This window comes from Hyaena hyaena, unplaced genomic scaffold, assembly GCF_003009895.1.
Source record: "Hyaena hyaena isolate Hyena2069 unplaced genomic scaffold, ASM300989v1 scaffold_932, whole genome shotgun sequence".
NCBI classification, from domain to species: domain Eukaryota; kingdom Metazoa; phylum Chordata; class Mammalia; order Carnivora; family Hyaenidae; genus Hyaena; species Hyaena hyaena.
Genome location: NW_024081563.1, coordinates 679,554 through 700,318, shown reverse-complemented (window position 1 = coordinate 700,318; position 20,765 = coordinate 679,554). Strand labels below are relative to the sequence as shown.

Sequence of the window (20,765 nt, the reverse complement as noted above, 5' to 3'; positions counted from 1 at the left end):
TCCTTTCTACGCACTGGCCTGCAAGATGGTGGTGGCGGTGGGAGGGGGTGTTCGGTTTTCTGGGGGCGAGCTCTGCAGGACCGCAGAGGTGTTGCGTCAGGCCAATGCGGACCATCCTGGCCAATGGCAGGGCAAGGCTGAAGAAGCCCCACCCCCCCATGGGCGGCTCCAGTGGACCAGCCAGGTAGCAAACAGCTTCCCACGCCGTCCCGTTTCACGCAGGCGCACAGAAACGCCCTGCGCCCTGGAATATCCATTTGTTAGTGATTCATCTTTTTATTAATCATGCGTCAAACCTTTCCTCGGGCCTAGTGTGAACTGGGCGTGGGGAGCCATTGGAATCCATTTTTTTTCTCATTTGCATGTAGTTAAAAAAAATGGCAATCTGTCGAGACATTACATCCTAATACAGGGATGCGCTCTCGTATTAGGGAGAGGGTGCAGGGTCCCTGGAACTGGGCCTGGAAGAGAAGGCAAGAAAATATGGCTTGAGCGGAAGAGTGCATAGGGATAAGGGGAAAGCAAAGGGAGATGACTATGTAGCTGTGTGACTGAGAGGGGAGGGGTCGGCAGTTGGGTGTCTCAGGCTGACTATCTGGGAGACCTCAGGAAAGGCCGAGTTGTTTCAAATTTTGGATACGGTAAACTTTATTTCAGCGGACACCAGAAATGCCTCCAGATTCTTTGTGCCTCATAATAATAACTTATACAAATATCCAGGTTGGTCTCCGGCAATATACCTCCCGAATTTTCCATGCAACGCCCCTGTTTAATGGGAGGCTTTGGATACAGTCTGATTTGAATTTTAGCGGATGCCCTCTGCTGGCTGCCAGGAGAATGGTTTGGAGGGAGGGAGAGCAGAGCCCTGAGAAGTTGACGCTCTTCCTCAGGTGAGATTGGCTTAATGGGCAGATATGGAAGGTTTTTAAAATAAAATTTTTCCTTTAGAAGTTTCAGATTTGGAGGCACCTGGCTGGTTCAGTCTCTTGGATCTCAGGATTGTGAGTTCCAGCCCCACCTTTAGTGTAGAGATTACTTAGAAAAATAAAATCTTAAAACAGCTTTAGATTTATAGAATTATTGCAAAGATAATATAGAGAGTGCTGGTATACCCCACAGCCAGTTTCTCCCGTTGTTAACATCTTAACATTAGTATGGTACATTTATCACAGTTAATGAACCAGTATCAATACAGTATTATTAACTAAAGTCCGTATTTTATTCAGATTTACTTAGTTTTTAATGTAAGTTTTCTGTTACAGGATGCCATCCAAAATAACGTATTAAATTTAGTCATCATGTTTCCACAGGCTCCTCCTGGCTGTCACTGTTTCTCAGAATTTCCCTGTTTTTGATGACCTGGAGTCATCAACATTTGAGGAATACTGGTCAGGTATTTTGTAGAATGTCCCTCAATTGGGATTTGTCTGATGTTTTTTTCTCATGATTAGATTGGGGTTATGGGTTTAGGCAAGGAAGACCACAGAAAGAAAATGCCAGTCTCATCATATCAAGGGTACATACTATCACTATGTCTTACATTGTTGATGTTAACTCTGATCACCTGGCTGAAGTAGTGGGGTATGTCAGGTTTTTCCACTGTAAAGTTACTCCTCCCCTCCCCCCATCCCTCTTTCTATGTACTATGTTCTTTCCCTATGTGCTTTTTGGAAGGAAGCCACTAAGTGTAGCTCATGCCTAGGGAGTGGGAAGTTAAGCTCCATCTCCTTGAGGGGGAAGTATCTACATAAATTAATTAAAATTCTCCAGCACAAAAGACCTCTCTATTATATGAGAGCTTTTAAGATGATGGAATCAGTGGGCTTGGGATATGGGAAAAGAGGAGTCAGGGATGACTGCCAGGTTGTTGTGGGACCTTTGGCAAGGCCCCTTCCCTCCCTTGTCCCACCTCTGTGAAATAATTGGAACACCAGATCTTGGACATACTCCATGATTCTGATAAGTGTTTGGGGGAGAGCATGAAGGCTTTGATACCTGTGGTTCTGACCTGGGACCGCATTGTCAGAGGTGGGTAGAAGGGACTCTGGCCCAGAAAGAGGAACATCTTGCCTGAGGGCCAGAGCTGAGAGTGCAGGATCCCGAGTAGAAGGCATCTTATGCGGAGGAAAAAGGTACCTCTGTGCAGTATCAGGGGCCAGTCCCAATTATCAGGTGGTGAAGGAGGGGGGAAACAGCAAGGGCAAAGGGCCTGGAGTGGGCCAGGAAGAGGCCAGTCTGAGAGACAGACGGCCTGGGTAGCTTTCCCTCAGTGTGCTCTGCTTCACAATGTGATTCCATCACCCTCGCTAGAGGGTCTGAGTTTTCCCTTCTGCAAACTCAGGTCAAGCATGCTGGGATATCAACCCTAGAGAGGCAGCCTTCCCAGAACCCCAAGATGGAGTCCAGCCCTAAAGCAGGCCTCTGAAGCCTGGCTCTCATCATGCTCTTCCCTGATTCCTCTCTGCTCCCCTAATCAAATCCCCAGCCTCTCATCCTGGCGTTTGAGGCTCTTCTTCACCCACCCTGTCAGAGAAGGCCTCTGGCTGCAGGGACAGTTAGAAGCCAGTTCTGGGATTCTAATATAGTTGGCTAGGGTGCTTATGTTTTGGGTTAAGGCATGGGAGGAGAGGATGTTCTTTGCCTAGAGTGACATCTTTTCCACGTCCTCACTCCTCAGTGTGTGGTGTGACTTCAGGTCCTGCCCAGTTTGGGCCTCCAAAAGGGAGAGCTGTTCTTGAAGGTCTTTAAGGTCACATCCAACTCCAAAATATAGTCTTTGCTGAAGACCAGAGAAGACGGGCCCCATGTGCTGGAAGCCTAAACAGAAACCAGGAAGAGGACCAGGTGGAGGACAAGGAGTCATGGACCCAGTGTGCCCCAGGGCCTGTTCCCATGCTGAAGCTACTTGTCTTTGTATCCTTCATAGCTTACCCCACTCCTCTGCGGCAGAGGGCTATGTTCCTGGGGGTGAGGTTCCCAGAATCTCCTGGGACCAGAACTTTAAAGTTCCATCTACTTCTGTGAACAAAAGCAGATGGGCAGGGACAAAACTAGATTCAGGAATATCCCTCCTTCTCAGGTGACCAAGGGTGCCAGTAATGGTTCCCTTGGTTGGAGGTATGGAGGATGATTCGGGATGAATCCTATTCATTCAGTAAATATTGATTGAATACTTACTGTGTGTCTAATACTAAACTGAGTGATAGGGATACAATAAGGAAACATGATAAACTAAGTCTGTCTTCATGGATCCCAGAGTTTAAGACAAGTTTGTGCCATGGACCTGTTTGGTGATCTGGTGAAGCCTATGGGCCTTTATTTTTTTCTTCTTAAACAAAACAAAACAAAAACAGTATCTTTTAGATGCATAAAATAAAATACCCAGAGTTACAAAAGAAACTAATTATATTGAACTATAGTTATTAAAATATGGAAAAAGCATATATGTGCTATGGTAATATATGTGCTCCTCACTAATCCCTTAAATCATAAGTCGTAGTGGAGGGCCAAATGACTGTCATGATTTTTTAAAATGTTTGTTTGTTTGTTTGTTTGTTTGTTTAGAGAGAGAGAGAATCCCAAGCAGCCTCCACACTTTCAGTGCAGAGCCCAATGAAAGGCTCAGTCTCACATATCATGAGATCATTACCTGAGCTGAAATCAGGAGTTGGAAGCTTAATGGACTGAGCCACTCAGGCGCCCCTATCATGAATTTAGAATATAGATGAGATTACACGATATTTCAAGAGATCTGCAACATCTATAATGTAATATGAAAATCTCTGTGATTTCTCTTGGTGACAGAATCACAAGTACTACTACTATTTTACATTCTTTACTGAAAAAAATGCCAAATTTCAATTAGAGCGAAAATAAAGATGTATACTTTTTTCATCCAAATTCATGGGCCCCTCAAAACCCTGTCCCGGGACTGGATTGAAGGTCCATCAACCCCAATTAAGAATCCCTGATAACAGAGATGTCCTTCCTGTCTCTCCTCCCTGAGTAAACAGAACCTGGGTTTATTCAGGGTCTTGTTGCTGTGTGACCTCAAGCCAATCAGTTTACGTCTCTGGGGCCATAGTTCCTTCAGTCTGAAACAATGGAAAAAGCAAGAATTAGGAGGGGAGACCTTAACTATATATGTTCCAGGCAATTAATTTGTGTCCTCTCAATCCGCACAACAGCATTGTTAGGAAAGATTTCAAAATTATCTTCCCATTTCACAGATGGTTAAACAGGCTCCTAGTGAGGTTGTCACTTGACCAATGTCCTAGTAAGCAGCAGGAGCTGGCGGGTGACTGGCCAGAGCCCCATAACCACCTCATCTTCCATGGATGAAATTAGGTAGTGTGTTCATTTTGAGCAAAAGAAACCTGGATCAGAAATCCCTGCAAGTGGGGTAAAGTCGTGTCTCTTAGCAGAACGTTGGCTTAGGCAAGATGGCTCACGGAGAGTAAGATGTCAAGGAGCCGAGAATCTACTTGACTGACGCCCAGCCTCGCTTTGGGCTTCGAGTCTGCGTGTTCCCAACTAATTCCCGAAGCCCTGTCAAACAGACTGGCAACGGGCAACGACAAGTCCTCTCTCCTGGCCAATCCTATTAAAGGGTGGGCTTGGCTCATAAACCAATCAAAGACCCCAAAGGGGGCGGAGTTTTCTTCGGCCTGGATCCCGGCCTGGGGGCTAAAACTAAAGTGTTTCCATCTCCAGCCAATCCCAGGGAAGGCAGGAGGGCACTCCTCCAATGGGAGCCCGAGAGCGGTCAGTAGCTGTGGAGGCCTCGGAACCCGCTTCTTCTCCAGCCGGCGGGAGGGACGCTTCCAGTGTGTTCACTAGATCTAGCCTTCGGTCCCTCGAATCTGCTCGCGCTCGGCAGCGGCGGCACGGACGGCAGGAGGTGTCTGGTGAGACGCTGTTAAGACGGGGATGGGGGGTGTGAGGGAACGAGGCCGGGCTGGAGCGCAAGAGGGGTGGGGTCTGGGCGAGCTTTTACCTGGGCGGCCTCTTAACCGTAGGTCAGCGGGTTGCGGAGGATCGTGCGGGTAGCAAAGGGAGGGCGAGTGCCCCTTCAGCCCCAGACAGCAACCAGGTGAGTACCCTGCGGAGCTCATCGCCCGTGCCCACTCTCCACCCCCCACCCCTGTCTCTTGGGAAATGGTTCTGTGCAGGTCTTCAGCTCACGTGATCGTCTGCGTGCGTGTCTGAAGTCTCCATCTCTCTGCCGCTCCTCTCCCTCCCCACCTCCATCTTACTGTCTGTACGTCTCTATGTTTCTGCCTGTCTCCTTCTCTGAGACATGCTAGACAACCCAGACCTAGAAGGCTGAACCCTGACTCTACTAGTCAAAACTAGCCATGATACCTTGAGCCATCTACATCACCCAAATAGGCCTCAGTTTCCTCATCTGTCAAATGGGAGTCCAATAATCTACACCTGAGACGATACATGTGAATCACTTTGCCCAGTGCCTGGCCCCTAGAAAATTTCCAATAAATTATGACTGTCGTGAATGAAAAAAAAATATATGATCTCTCTTGGTCTTTGACTTTGTTTTCTCCCTACCTGTCTCTGACCCTACCCCCATGATTCTTCTTTCTGAATGCTTCTGTCTTTCTGTGTTACTGTTTTTCATCTTTGTATCTGTCTCTTTCCCATCTCTAAGCAGGTTAGAGGTGCATTGTTTATAGCAATGAGTTTGGCCTGAGAGCAGTTATGAGCTTAGCCGGGGTTCTGGACTGTTCTGTGGGTAAAAATAAATAAATGAATAATAAATTAAAATAAATTAAAACAAATGGAGCTGGGTCTTGGCCTGCTTCTGGCCTCACTGAGGAGAGACTCCTCTTTATTCTCCCAGTCTATTGTGTTAAACAGGCAGAGACCTGCAGGGTTGGAAGCAACTTAGATGCAAAAGTGAACCAGGCCCTTTATCCTTTATCATGTTGGTCACCACAAGAAGATCAGGCTTCTCCTAGTTATATCTCCACACAGCCCTGGATGCCCTCTTTTCTGTCCCCATCCTGAAATCCTTTAACCAAGCCTTCTGGAACTTGCTGTCAGTCACCAGCAAAATCTCCATTCTCATGCTGGCTTCTGAATAGTCCCTTCATTTTCTTGCCATGCCTTAGTGGTTCTCATACCTATTGGAATCAACGCTCCAGTTTTTATAATTTATATTTTGAAATGCCCCTTTATTCTGAAATGAAGTTCATAGGTAATAGAATCTGTCTACATACATAATTCCCCCCAAACCAACGTAATGTCCTAACTGTAATATAATGGAGAAGTAAAGGAAGAGTAATTTATAATAAAATAATATGTATTTCAATATGTAAAGGCTGGCATATAATTTCACTGGAAGACATAATGGATGGTCTTGCCGGTAATAATACTTGCACCTGGGGATGTGACACTTACATGTGTGTTGATTGCTGACTCAGAAACCATGGGTGGATAAGATGATGTGCTTTTCCAAGCCATTGTTCATGAATATAAAGAATTGTTATTCTTCATAAAGTTTTAAACAAAACAAAGTGCAGCCCTCCCTCAATTTGTATGGTTTGTTGAATTTCTGGAAAAGTCAGTACATATTACATGGTCTGGCCCCCATAACCTTTCTGACACTCTCTCCTACCACTTATTCCCTCTATCCCACACATACTGGCCTCTTTTATGCTACCTGAACATAGTAAGCACATAACATAGTAAGCACACCTCCACCTCAGGGGTTTGTATTGGACCATCCCCTAGAGCTAGAGTGCTTTTCCCCCAAATATGTACAAGGCTCGTGCCCTCACTTCCTTCAGACCTCTTCTCAGATGTCCCTTACTCAGTGAGGCTTAGCTTGACCATCCTCTTTAAAATCATAGCTCTCCCCTAGCATGTACCCCACTCTATTTTTTTCCATAGTGCTCCTCACCCTCTTCTATAGTATATAAACTACACCTTTGTTGCATTTGTCACTAATTATTTAACTTTCCTACTGTATTGTAAGCTCTAGAAGGGCAGAGATTTTTGTCTTTTTCATGCCTTGATATATCTCTATTACCTAAAACAGTGTTTAGTACATAATAGGGTCTCTTTTTTTAATTAAAAATGTTTTCAATGTTTTATTTGTTTTTGAAGGAGAGGGAGACAGAGTGTGAGCGGGGGAGGGGGGAGAGAGAGAGAGAGAGAGAGAGAGAAGACACAGAATCTGAAACGGGCTCCAGGCTCTGAGCTGTCAGGACAGAGCCCAACGTGGGGCTCCAACTCACCCACCGCAAGATCATAACCTGAGCTGAAGTCTGACGCTTAACTGACTGAGCCACCCAGGTGCCCCTTCTTAAATTTTTTTAATGTTTATTTAGTTTTGAGAGAGAGAGAGAGAGCGAGAGAGAGCGCGCACAAGTATGTGGGGGGTGGGGCGCAGAGAGAGAGGGAGGCACAAAATCCAAAGCTGGCTCCAGGCTTTGAGCTGTCAGCGCAGAGCCGGTCGCAGGGCTCCAACCCACGAACTGTGAGATCATGACCTGAGCTGAAGTCTGAAGTTGACTGAGCCACCCAGGTGCCCCAAGAGGCTCTCTTAATAAATGTTTGTTGAATGCATAAATGAATGCAGTGAATGGATTTTTCAGCTACGTGATCGTCTGATGGGATAGTCTAAAGTTGCATGGGATGCAGTATAACTCTTTGCTATATGAAGCTGTCTTCTTCACTGCAGGATACTGGGTATCCAGGTCCATGCCTACTAAATGTTACTAGTGATCTCCAGTTACTATGATAATCAAAAATTCCCCCGAACATCCCTTGACTGTCTGCCCCCTGCTTGAATAGAAATTGGCTTTCCCCTGAGCACTCTGCTCCCCAGCAACCCCCTCATATATACTCTTGACAGGAGGCCTGCAGGTGAAGGTAGGTGTCCTCACTCTAATTGATCTTCCAGACACTTTCTTTCTCTCCTCCTCAAAAAACCTTTTTTTTTTTTTGGCATTAAAAAATTTTATTTTTAAATAACTTCAGACTTTAAAAGTCATAAAAGTGGTACAAAGAATTCTCACCTATCCTTCACGCAGATTCCTTAAGTATTAATAAATTATGCAACTATAGTTCAATTATCAAAATTAGGGAATTAACATTGGTAAAATACTATTAATGAAAGTATAGAATTTATTCAGATTGCATCAGTTTTTCCACTAATGCAATTTTTCTCTTCCAGGATCTAATCCAGGATCTCACATTGCATTTAGTTGTTATGTCCTCCTTAGGCTGAATACCTAACAAAAGATGTGTCTTCAATGTTTTATGTCAGAAGGCACATGATGTCAGTTTGTCCAATACTGGTTTTGTACACTTTGGCTATTTGTTTAAGGTGGTGTCTGCCAGGTTTCTCCATTTTAGTTGCTCTTTTTTCCTTTGTAAGTGGTCTGTGGGGAAATACTTTATGATTATGTAAATATCAACCACCTTGTTTTAAATTTCAAGTCATCAGACTAAACCATTACCCACCCATCTGTGTTATAGTCAGGTATAGGGATACACTCGTACCTGCCCCCATCATACCTCATTTCTAGAATTTAGCCACTAGCTTGCTGTCACTCTTTAACACTACCCCAGTCCTACTTGGTGATTTTAATATCTGCATTGATAATCTTTCCAACGTTCTTGTCTCACTTCCTTGATCCGCTTTCTTATAATGCTCTTGCCTTTCAACCCCACCTCAGCCACCTTCTTCAGTAGTCTTACCCTTCTTATTTCTGAAAAAAAAAATTTTTTTTAATGTTTTGTTTATTTCTGAGAGAGACAGAGTGATTGGGGGGGGGGGAGGCTCAGAGAGAGAGGGAGACACAGAATCTGAAGCAGGCTCCAGGCTCTGAGCTGGCTGTCAGCACAGAGCCCAACGCAGAGTTCGAACCCACAAGCCATGAGATCATGACCAGAGCTGAAGTTGGACGCTTAACCGACTGAGCCACCCAGGTGCCCCGTCTTACCCTTCTTCTTATCCGTACCTATCACTGCATGACCTCTGTACTCTTGTTTCAGGCATCCTGCCATCCAGCCAGCATTTCTTATCCTTCTAGTTTACTCCCTCTAGGTCCGCAACTCCAACAACCCCTCCACACCACTAAGACTGAACGCTTTCACTACCCATTACTTCCTCCGTGTTCCCATGCCCTCCCTTTAATCAGCTAAGATTCCATGGTCCATCTCAATAACCGTAGCCCTGCATACATCCTCACTTCCTTTGCCCTGTTTGTACTTTAGCATAATCTACAGGGCAAAACTCCAGACCAGTTTAACTCCAACTTTCTGCTTGCTCCACTGCACTCCCCTGGGTCATTTGCTCTCCTACCTTCATTGTTGACTATTTTGTATCTTCTTTCTCCTCAAATCTCCTGATATCTCCCCTTCCAGCCTGTGCTCGAGCTTTCCATTTGCCTCAAGAATTAAAACCATCAGAATAAAACCTGCACAGATTCCCATCACCACATCTAACCACCAAACAGCACCTGTACTCACATAGTCTGCCTTCTTCTCTGTTATTATGGATAAACTGGCCCTGCTGTCATCAGACTCTGGTCCCTTCACTCGAAGACATTGTTCCAGCAAGTTCCCCCTCTCTACAGGATCATTAGCACACACAGACATTCTGTTATTGCTCCCATATTTTTGTACAGCTTTATTGAGGCATATCTAATACAATAAAATTCAGTCTTTTAAAGGGTGCTCTTGTTTTTTAGTATATTCAGAGTTGTGTAACCATCACTGCAATCAACTTTAGAACAGTTTTATCCGCCCCCAAAAGAAGCTTCATACTCATTAACAGCCCCTCCCCATTACTCCCCTCCCCTCAGTCATAGGTAACCACTAATCTACTTTCTGTCTCTATCTATTGATTAGTCTAGACATTTTATATAAATGTGATCATACAGTACATTGGTCTTTCTGACTGGCTTCTTTCATTTAGCATAATGGTTTAGAGGTTCATCCATGTTGTTGATGTAGCATTCCTTTTCACTGCCAAATAATATTCCATGTGATGAACTAGGCCACATTTTGTTTGTCCTATCTGTTTGTCAGCTGATGGACATTTCAGTGGTGTTCGTGTTTGGTATTATGAATAATACTGCTCTGAACATTTGTGCACAAGTTTTTGCGTGGGTGTGTGTTTGCTTTTCCCTTGGGTAGATACCTAGGAAGTGGAATAACTTGGTCATACGGCAAATCTACATTTGTAACTTTTTGAGGAGCTGTTTGCAAAAGAGGCTGTACCATTTTATATTCCAATTTCTCCATATACTCACTGACATTTTTTACTGTCTGTCTTTTTTATTATAGTTATCCTACTAAATATGAAGGGGTGCTTCATTGTGGTTTTGGTTTGCATTTCCCTAATAGCTAATGATGTCGAACATCTTTTCATGTGTTTATTGGCTGTTTTGTATCTCCTTTCAAGAAATGTCTATTCAAATCCTTAGCCCATTTATTATTTATTTATTTTACAAATAGTTTATTGTCAAGTTGGTTTCCATATAACACCCAGTGCTCATTCCCACAAGTGCCCTCCTCCATGCCCATCTCCCCCCTTTCCCCCCACACCCATCAGTCCTCAGTTTGTTCTCAGCATTCAAGAGTCTCTCGTGGTTTGCCTCTCTCCCCCTCCCCCACTATTTCCCCCNGTTTGCCTCCCTCCCTCTCCCCTCGTTTCCCCCCTTCTTCTCCCCCACGGTCCTCCGTTAAGTTCCTCCTAATCCTCCTATACGTGCAAACATATGGTATTTGTCCCTCTCTGCCTGACCTATTTCACTCAGCATAATACCCTCAAGGTCCATCCATGTTGCTACACATGGCCAGATTGCATTCTTTCTCATTGCCATGTAGTATTCCATCGTATAGATAAACCACGTCGTCTTGATCCACCCGTCCGTTGATGGACACTTATCCTTAGCCCATTTAAAGTTAGATTGTCTTACTGTTGAGCTGTACGTATTCTTTATATGTTCTGGATACAGGTCTCTTATCAGATACATGAATTGCAGATATTTCCTCCATTGTGTGAGTTGTCTTTTACTTTCTTGATGGTGTACTTTGATGCACAAAAATTTTTAATTTGGGGAAAGTCCAATTGATCAATTTTTTGACACTTGAGCATTTTGCATCATATCCAAGAAAACATTCCCTAACCCGAGGTCACAAAGAGTTCTTCTCGCTTTGTCTTACAGGAATTGTATGATTTTAGCTCTTACATTTAGGTCAATGATTCATTTTGAGTTCATTTTTGTATATGGTGGGAAGCAGGAGTCCAAATTTCATTCTACTGAATATGGATGTTTAGTTGTTCTAGCACCTTTTTTTGAAAAGAGTATTTCCCCCCCCCCTTTGAATTATCTTGGAAACCTTGTCAAAGGTCAACTGACCATAAATCCTAAATGTAAAGAATAATTTTCTGGATTCTTAATTCTACCTCATTGATCTGTATGTCTGTCACTATGCCAGACCACACCATCTTGATCACTATGTTGTAAGTTTTGAAATCAGGAAATGGGAGTCCTCCAACTTTGTTTTTCTTTTGCGAGACTGTTTTGACTATTCTAAGTCCCTTGCATTTCCATATGAATTTTTAGATCATTTTGCCAATTTCTGTAGAAAAACAGCTGGTATTTTTATTGGGATTATATTGAATCTATATATCCCTTTAGGAAGTATTGTTATCTAACAACATTAACCCTTCTAATCCATGAACATGAGATGTCTTTCCATTTAGTTCTTTAGTTTTTTTCAGAAGTGTTTTGTAGTTTTCAGTGTACATGTCTTACACTTCTTTGGTTAAATATATTCCTAGGTATTTTATTCTTTTTACTGCTATTATAAATGGGATTATTTTCCTAACTTCACTTCCAGAGTGTTCATTACTAGTACATAGAAACACACTTGAGTTTTGTTTCTTGATCTTCTTCTATCCTGTCACATTCCTGAACTTAATTAGTTCAAATGTTTATTTAATGGATTCCCTAGGGCTTTCTATGTACAAGATCATGTCATCTGCAAATATAGCTTTACTTTTCTTTTCTAATCTGGATGCTTTTCATTTCTTTTTCTTGACTGATTGCCCTGACTAGATCTTCTAGTACAATGTTGACTAGAAGTGATGAGAGCAGACATTCTTGGCTTGTTCCTGATCTTAGGAGGAAGGTATTGAGTCTTTCTCCATTAAGTGTGATGTTAACTGTGGGTTTTCTATAGATACCCTTTATCAAACTGAGGAAGTTCTCTACTCTTCCTAGTTCTCGGAGTATTTTTGCCATGAATAGGTGCTGGATTTTGTCAGATGCCTTTTCTGCATCTTTTGAGATGATCATCTGAAGTTGATGCTTTATTCTATTTATATAGTGTATTACATTGATTAATTTTCAAATGATAAACCAACTTTGCATTTCTGAAATAAGTCCTCCTTGGTCATGTTATATTATACTTTTTATACATTGCTGGAATTGGTTTCCTAGTGTTTTGTTGAGGATTTTTACATCTGTATTCATATGATATATTGGTATGTAGTTTTCTTGTGATGTCTTTGTCTGGTTTTGGTATCAGGGTGATACTGGCTATACAGAATGAGTTGGGAAGTGTGTTTCCTCCTCTATTTTTGGAAGAGTTTGTGAAGGATTAATATATGCTTTTTGTATGTCATTTGTCTTTTCTGTTCCTTTGTTTTTCAGTTCCTCTCTTCTTTTGTGTTAAGTAGATATTTTCTACTTTAGCTTTTTAATTTCCTTGTTAACCATATATTTTTAGTTAGATTTTTAATAGTTGCCCTGGGGATTACAATTAACATCTTAACTAGAAACAATCTACTGTGAATTCATTCTAATTTAATTTCAATAGTAACTTTGTTCCAATATGCCTCTGTTCCCTCTTTTCCTTCTTTGTAGTGTTATCATCATACCAATTACTTCTTAACACTATAAGCCCATCAACACAGTTTTATTATTATTACTTTACAACAGTTGTCTTTTAAAACAGGTAGGAGAATATGTGTTACAAACAAAAATACTTTCTTTCATAATACCTATTTCAAGTTACCATTCAGTGTCCCTTAATTTAAGGCTGAGAGTAGGGTTTCTTGTAGGATAAGTTGGCTAGCAACAAATTCTTTCAGTTTTTGTTTATCTTAACTTCTCTTTCATGTTCAAAGTGCAGTTTAGCTAGATAGAGAATTCTCACTTGACAGTCTTTTTCTGCAAATATTTTTTTAAAAAATTTTAAGTGTTTTATTTATTTCTGAGAGAGAGAGAGACAGTGTGAGCAGGGTAGGGTCAGAGAGATTGGGAGATACAGAATCGGAAGCAGGCTCAAGGCTCTGAGCTAGCTGTCAGCACAGAGTCCGACGAGCGGCTCAAACCCATGAACCGCGAGATCATGACCTGAGCCGAAGTCTGACGCTTAGCCAACTGACCCACCCAGGCGCCCCTTTTTCTGTAAATATTTTGAAGATGCCATCATACTGTCTTCTGGCCTCCATGGTTTCTGATGAGAAGTCAGCTGTTAATCTTATTGAGGGTCCCTTATATACAATAAGTCATTTTTCTCTTGCTGCATTCAAGATTTTCTTTTAGTATTTGCTTTCATCAGTTACACTATGATGTGTCTAGGTGTGGATCTCTTTGAGTTTGTTCTACTTGCATTTACTTAAGTGTACAGATTAATATTTTTCATCAAGCTGGTAATGTTTTGGCCCCTTTCTCTTCCTCTTGCTTGTTTGGTACTCCCATTATATATATGTTGATACTTTTGGTGGTGTCCTGAGGGTTTGTGCAAGCTGTTTTTCTTTTTCTTGGTTCCTTTTTGTTTCTGCTTTTCAGACTAGATAATTTCTATTGAACTATCACCAGCTTTACCCTTTCTCTCTTCTGCCAGCTCAGATATGTTGTTGAGCCCCTCTAAGACAGTTTTTCATTTCAGTTACTATACTTTTCAGCTCCAAATTTTCTATTTGATGTTTTAAATGATTTCCATGTCTTTATTGGTATGCTCTGTTTCGTGAGACATTATTTGCATACTTTTCCTTAATTCTGTGGATATGCTTTCTTTTATTTCTTTGAAAATACTTATAGTAATAATTTAAAATCTTTGTATATTAAGTTTCAAACGTGGACTCCGTCAGGGACAAGTTCTGTGGGCTGCCTTTTTTTTTTTTTTTTTTTTGGTACATGTAACATACTTTACTGTTTCTTTGCATATCTCATAATTTTTTGTCAAAAACTGGGCATTTTTATTTTTTATTTATTTTAAGTTTATTTATTTATTTTTTGAGAGAGAGAGAGAGCGAGAGCACAAGCAGGGGAGGGGCAGAGAGAGAGGGAGACACAGAATCCAAAGCAGGCTCCAGGCTCCAAGCTGTCAGCACAGAGCCTGATGCAGGGCTCAAACTTATGAACTATGAGATCATGACCTGAGCTGAAGTCAGATGTTTAACTAACTGAGCCACCCAGGTGCCCCCAAAACTGGGCATTTTTAAAAAGATTTTATTTATTTAAGTGATCTCTATACCCAACATGGGGCTTGAACTCACAACCCCCAGATCAAGAGTCACATCCTCTTCTGACTGAGCCAGACAGGTGCCCTCAAAACTGGGCATTTTAGATACTCTATTATAACAACTCTGGTATCAACTTCTCCTACCTTCAAGATTTGTTTTTCTGGGATGTGTGTGTGTGTGTGTGTGTGTGTGTGTGTGTGTGTGTGGGGTGGTGGTGGTGGTGGTTATTTTTCTCATTACTGTTTATTTGATTAGTTACTTTTCTTGGCTAATTCTGTGGATTCTATATTCTTTGCACTATGCGGCCCCTGAGTTCTCTGTTAGCTTATTTTTCAAAGGTTAAATGGTTCTTGTTCTTATTTTAAAACCTGGATTCCTAGGAGATCACACCTGGGTAAGTATACTTGGGTGGTCAGCCAGTGATTGGTTGGGTTTCCTTAAATGCCTTGTCTGTTTGTCTTCCACCCTTTGATAAGGGGATCTGTGTGAGAAGGCATACTTCAAACTAACCAACTTACAAGCAGCCTTAGCTTTCACATTCTTCTTGTATAAGGCCTTACAGACAGCCAGAAGTGAGTGACTTGGGGTGTCTCCTCTTCCAGCTCTTTTTTGGGCATTTGCACAGCCTTGAATATGTGCACAGCCCTTTAGATACCTGGGAATATATCAGAGCTTTTCAAAGTTTCCTATGGTCATCCCATTCTCTAAGATTTCCTTTTACATTCCTGGCCAAAGCAGTGAGGCCTCTCTGTTGTCTGCAATTTAGTCAACCTTTGCCTGCTATTCTACTGAGCTAGAGAGGGAAGGAAGGATGGGAATTAATTACAAGTTAAAATGTCACAGAACCCGTTGTCTTACCAAGATTCAGTAGTTTTTCTTGGATCGATGATTTTCACTTCATTCTGTGTCTTTGGTTAATTGCAAGTTTTGAAATGGTTGATTTTAGTTGGTTTGCCCATAATTTTATTGTTTTAAAGGGAAAGCTAGTTCACCAAAGCCCTTATTCTGTCATTCCGTTATCTCCTATTGCTCCTGTCTTTAAAAAAACATCTAAAACCTTATTCATCGCACATCCTGTGCAACTATGACTTTCTCTATTCCCCTAACAACACAACTCTCCAAAAGAGCTTTCATTCCTCACTTCATCCTATTTTTCTATTCTCTTTTTGTTCATATGAAAATATTGGATATATAATACAAATTATATATATGAGTTATAAAGAAATATAATAATGAAAACTGAAGAAGTCACAACTCCATGCAAGAGCAACATTAATGATAGCATCTATCTCTGTGTCTTTTTCTGTCCTATTTCCTACCATCCCCCCCACCAGAAATTACCATTTCTTAAGTCTTGTGTTTAACATTCCCTTGCTTTTTTTGATATATTTTTTGGGGCGCCTGGGTTGCTCAGTCGGTTAAGCATCCAACTCTTGATCTCTGCTCAGGTCATGATCTCACGGTTTCATGAGTTCGAGCCCCATGTCCGGGTCTGTGCTGATAGTGCAGAGCCTGCTGGAGATTCTCTCTCTCTCTTTCTCTGCCCTTCCCCCTCTTATGCTCTCTCCCTCTCTCTCAAAATAAACAGTAAAAAAAATTGATATATTTTTTTCGTATTTGTGGAAATGCTTAACCAATACATTATTTATTTGCTTGGTTTTGAGCTTTTTAAAATAGCATCATACTGGTTTTGAGCTTTGTAAAAATAGTGTCATACAAGTCTTCTGTGACTTACTTTTTTCACTTTATTGGCCATTCATGTTTATTCCGTGAAATGACTGTTAACATCTTTTGTCCATTTTTAAAATTGGGATTTATATCAGTTTTACTGATTTGTAGGAGTTATTTAATTATTTGGATACTCATCATTTGCCAATTATATGTGTTGAATATATTTTCTCAGTTTGTGGCTTTTTTTTTTCCTTATGGTGTCTTTGCATGAGCAGGAAGTCCTGAATTGAATTGAATTTTAGTTGAACAATTCAATCTTTTCTAGCCAGCACACTTTTTTGTGTTGTCTTTTCTGAGCTGTGGTCATAAAGATATTCTTTGTTTTCTTCAAATAAAAGTTTAAAAGTTTATTTTTCCTGGGGCGCCGGGGTGGCTCAGTCAGTTAAGTGTCTGACTCTTGGTTTCGGCTCAGGTCATGATCTCAAGGTTTCGTGAGTTTGAGCCCCTCATGGGGCTCTGTGCTGATAGTGCAGAGCCTGCTTGGGATTCTCTCTCTCTCCCTCTCTCTCTCTGCCCCTCCCCCACTCACACTGTCTCTGTCTCCCTCAAAATAAATAAATGAACTTTTAAAAAAGCTTATTTTTCCTACTTAAGTCTTTAATCTGAATGGAGTTGACTTTTTGTGTGGTAGAAGGTAATGAGGTAGGGAGTCAGTTTCATTATTTTCCTATGGATAGCCTGATGATCTGAAGCGCCACCCCTGTCATACACCTAAATTCCATGTCTGTATTGGTCTGTTTCTCAAATCTCTGTTGTTGGCCAACTTTTTGTCCCTGAATCAGTATGACACCACTTTAATCACTTTACACTACTTTAATTACTTTAGTTTCATAAAGAATCTTGATAATGGGTACAGCTAAATCTTCCCCATCTCATTCTTCTTCAGGAATATCACATATTCTTAGTCCTTTGTTATTTCAAACACATTTCAGAATCGTCTTGTCATGTTCTACAAGGTATCAAAATTGCAATGACTCTATAGATCAGTTTAAAGGAAACTGAATATATTTATGATGTTGAGTCTTCCTAGGTTTGAACATGATATATACCCTTTCATTTTAAATAAATTCTTGAATGTCTTTTGGTATAGTTTTCTAATTTCTGCATAAGGGCTTGCATATCTTGTGTCAGACTTATTCTTTGATATTTATGGTTTTCTTTGATATTTATGTAAGGGAGATCTTGTTATTTAACATATTTTATCTCATTTGCAAGTGTATAGAAATGAAGTTGGTTTTGTATTAATATTAATGTTATTGCTGAACTTATATTTTTAAGCAAACTTTTTATTTTCAAATAATTTTATAGTTAGAGAAGAGTAAATAAAGAGATAGTATGGAGAGTCCCTGTGTACTCCTCACCATGGTATATTTGTCAAAACTGAGAAAGTCATATTGATATATTACTATTAACTAAACTTCAGACTTTATATGGATTTATCAGTTTTCCCACTAATGTCTTTCTTCTGTTCTAAGATGCAGTTCAAAATACCACATTGCGTTTAGTTGTTCTCTCTCTTTATTGTCCTCTGGCCTGTGACAGTTTCTCAGTCTTTCCATGTTTTTCATGCCCTTAAAAGTTTTGAGGCATATTATAGAATGTCCCTCAGTTTGGATTTGTCTGAAGTTTTCCGCATAGTTAGTCTGGGGTTGTTTTTGGAAGGCGTTCTGTATAGTTGAAGTGCCCTTCTCATCACATTATATCCGAGGTATGTGATATCCCCATGACATCACTGATGTTGACCTTAATCACTTGGTTAAGGTAGTATTTGCCCAGTCTCTCCATTGCACAGTTGTTACTTTTCCCCTTTTACTTTCTGTTCTTTAGAAGAATCTAGCCCATCTTCAAGGAGAGGGAGAGGATTTAAGCTCTACCTCTGGAAGGGGTTGTATTTACATGTATCATTTGGAATTCTTCTGTAAAAACTATTTATTTCTTCTTCTTTCTTTATTTACCTATCCATTCACTCGTTTATCCAGTCACCTGTTTGTATCAGTAAGAACTCATGCCTATTTATTTAATAGTTTGAATTATGAATCCAGTACTTTGTCATTTGTCTTGTTGCTCCAAAGTGGCCCTGGGATCTTTGGCCCCTGGGAGCTCCTTCAGGTTGGCTCCTGTGTCCCTTTGACATACCTCCATCTTTTTTTTTTTTTTTAAGCACTGCCTTTCTGGCTTTGGCACTACAAGGTGTCCCCTACTCATCTGAAGACTTTTCTGCCCCATCCCTAGCATTGACCATTTCTCAAGGATCCCTTGTTTCTTTTAAGCTGTCTGTATGTTCTTTTGTATTGTCTATGTGGACAACAATATCAGCTAACAATAATGACTGTTTTGTTTTTTCCTTTCCAATCTTTATGCCTTTAATTTATCCTTCTTGTATTACTGAGATGGACAGAACCTCCAGTATTGTATTTGAGAGGAAAAAAAACGGTAGTGGCCACCCTTGTCTTGTTGGGTATTTTAAAGGAAACCCCACTAACTTTTTTTCCCTTTTAAGAATGCTATTTACTGTAGATTTCTCCAGGTTTTATCAGATTAAAGCAAGTGCCCACCTGTTTCACTATGCTAAATTTTTATTATTGTTTTTAAATCATGAAAGGGTGTTGAATTTTTTTTTAATCAAATACCTTTTCTACTTTATAGGATGATTATGGTTTTTTTTGTCAGTAATGTGATAGTGGGGTAAATGATGTTTATAGATTTTCCTCATATTAGACTACCTTTGCATTTCTGGTATAAACACAACTTGGTCATGATCTTTTCCCTTTTATACACAGAGTAAAATTGGTCTTTAATTTTCCTTTCTCATGCTGTCATAATTGGCTTTTGGCCTCAAGTTCTGCTGGTATCATAGAATGAGTTAGCAGTCTCTCTGACAATATTCTGGAAGATGCTATATGACTTGGGAATGATCTGTTTGGTAGAAGCCTCCAGTAAAACCATTTTGGTCTGGTATTTTGCTTTCTACCATTGAATTAATATTAAATTTCTTTAAAAATTTTTTAATGTTTATTTTTGAGAGAGAGAGAGAGAGAAAGAGAGAGAGAGAGAGAGAGAGAGAGAGAGACTGACATGAGTGGGGGAGGAGCAGAGAGAGAGGGAGACACAGAAATCCGAAGCAGGCTCCGGGCTCCAAGATACTAGCACAGAGCCTGATGCAGGGCTTGAACTCACAAACCATGAGATCATGACCTGAGCCAAAGTTGGACACCCAACCGACTGAGCCACCCAGGCACCCCTTAAATTTCTAAATAAAATCTTTTCAGAAATGTAAATGAGAAGGCTGAAATCTGCTTCCATGCCATGTATATTTTATATCTGGTTTTATGCTTGAAATGGCTAAACACAAATCCTGATTTAATGATACGTTCTTCAAATTCTTAACAGTCCCCATCAACAAAAATCTTTCCTTGTACAACTAAGTGATAAAGCATTTAAAACCAATTTTTAACTTGTTCAAAAATGTTTAACAACTGAAATGATACCTAACAGCTTTTTTGTTGTTGTTGTTCTCCTGACAAATCTGTTGTTCACAGTTCTTGAGATAATGTGATTCGATTTCAAATCCAATTGACCTCTTTCATATTAATTATTTCAAAATAATGATGAAGCTCTTATTTGCAGAACACGCATCACTGTTAGAACCATCACCCTGCAGCTAGCTTGGACACCATTAAAAGGGCTCATCAGCTGCAAACGGATAGAAGTTTCTGTTATTCGTGAAGACACAGTTTCAGGGCTTCTGCCTGGAGCTACCCACCCTCCAGAAGCCCCTGCTTGGCCTCCCTGCACCCAACCCCACACCAACCAGTCACAACTTGGGCTGTGTGTGGTGTTTCTTGGCAACTGGAACGCAGACTCCTCCAGCCGCTCCACAGGCCCCTTGTCCTCAGTGAGCAGAAGACTACAGAAGCTGGCTGCCGAAGAGGCTGTCCAAGTGAGAGAGCTCCTCCTTGGCCTTGCTTATTAGCACATTGACCACAGAGCATTAACTGAGTGCTGGATGTTACTCACTCGTGCTCCCTACCTTCAGGGACTGTAGAGGGATTTTCCAGGCCCCACTTCACAGAGAGCCGTCCTGTAAGGATCTCCCCAGGAGGCAGCCCATAGAGAGAAGTGGCCTGCCTGGGGTCTCCACTGCCTTAAGTCCTACGTGGACACCTCCAGGGCTGAGGGGCTCAATAGCTTTTCACCTACCTGTAATCCATATATCAGCTGGAAAATTCTGCCTCTTTTTTTTTGTTCTTTTGTTTGTTTATTGGTAGGAAGCGTTTTAATTACTTCTTCAGTTCTGTCAGCCATTAGAGGGCTATTCAGGATTTCGTTTTCCTTCTTGAGTCCATTTTGATAAGTTATTGACTTCTAGGAATTGGTCCATTTTATCTGCATTCTCAAATTTATTGGCATAAAGTCCCCTTTTGAAAGATTCCCTGCTGAATATAATCTGTAATCATGTCTCCTTTTTCATTGCTGATATTGGTTATTTGTGCCTTCTCCCTGTTTTTCTTAATCAATC

General features: G+C 41.0%; 1 protein-coding gene across 1 annotated transcript; it reads left to right on the top strand.

The window, feature by feature from the left end:
* Nucleotides 1-25: 25 nt before the first annotated feature.
* On the top strand, nucleotides 26-20,514 carry LOC120222971. Its single transcript, XM_039221016.1, has 4 exons — nucleotides 26-184; nucleotides 4,806-4,907; nucleotides 5,019-5,092; nucleotides 19,874-20,514. Exons 1-4 carry the CDS (start codon nucleotides 26-28, stop codon nucleotides 20,217-20,219), a joined length of 681 nt encoding a protein of 226 aa, XP_039076947.1. The 3' UTR covers nucleotides 20,220-20,514.
* The last annotated feature ends 251 nt before the right edge of the window (nucleotides 20,515-20,765 follow it).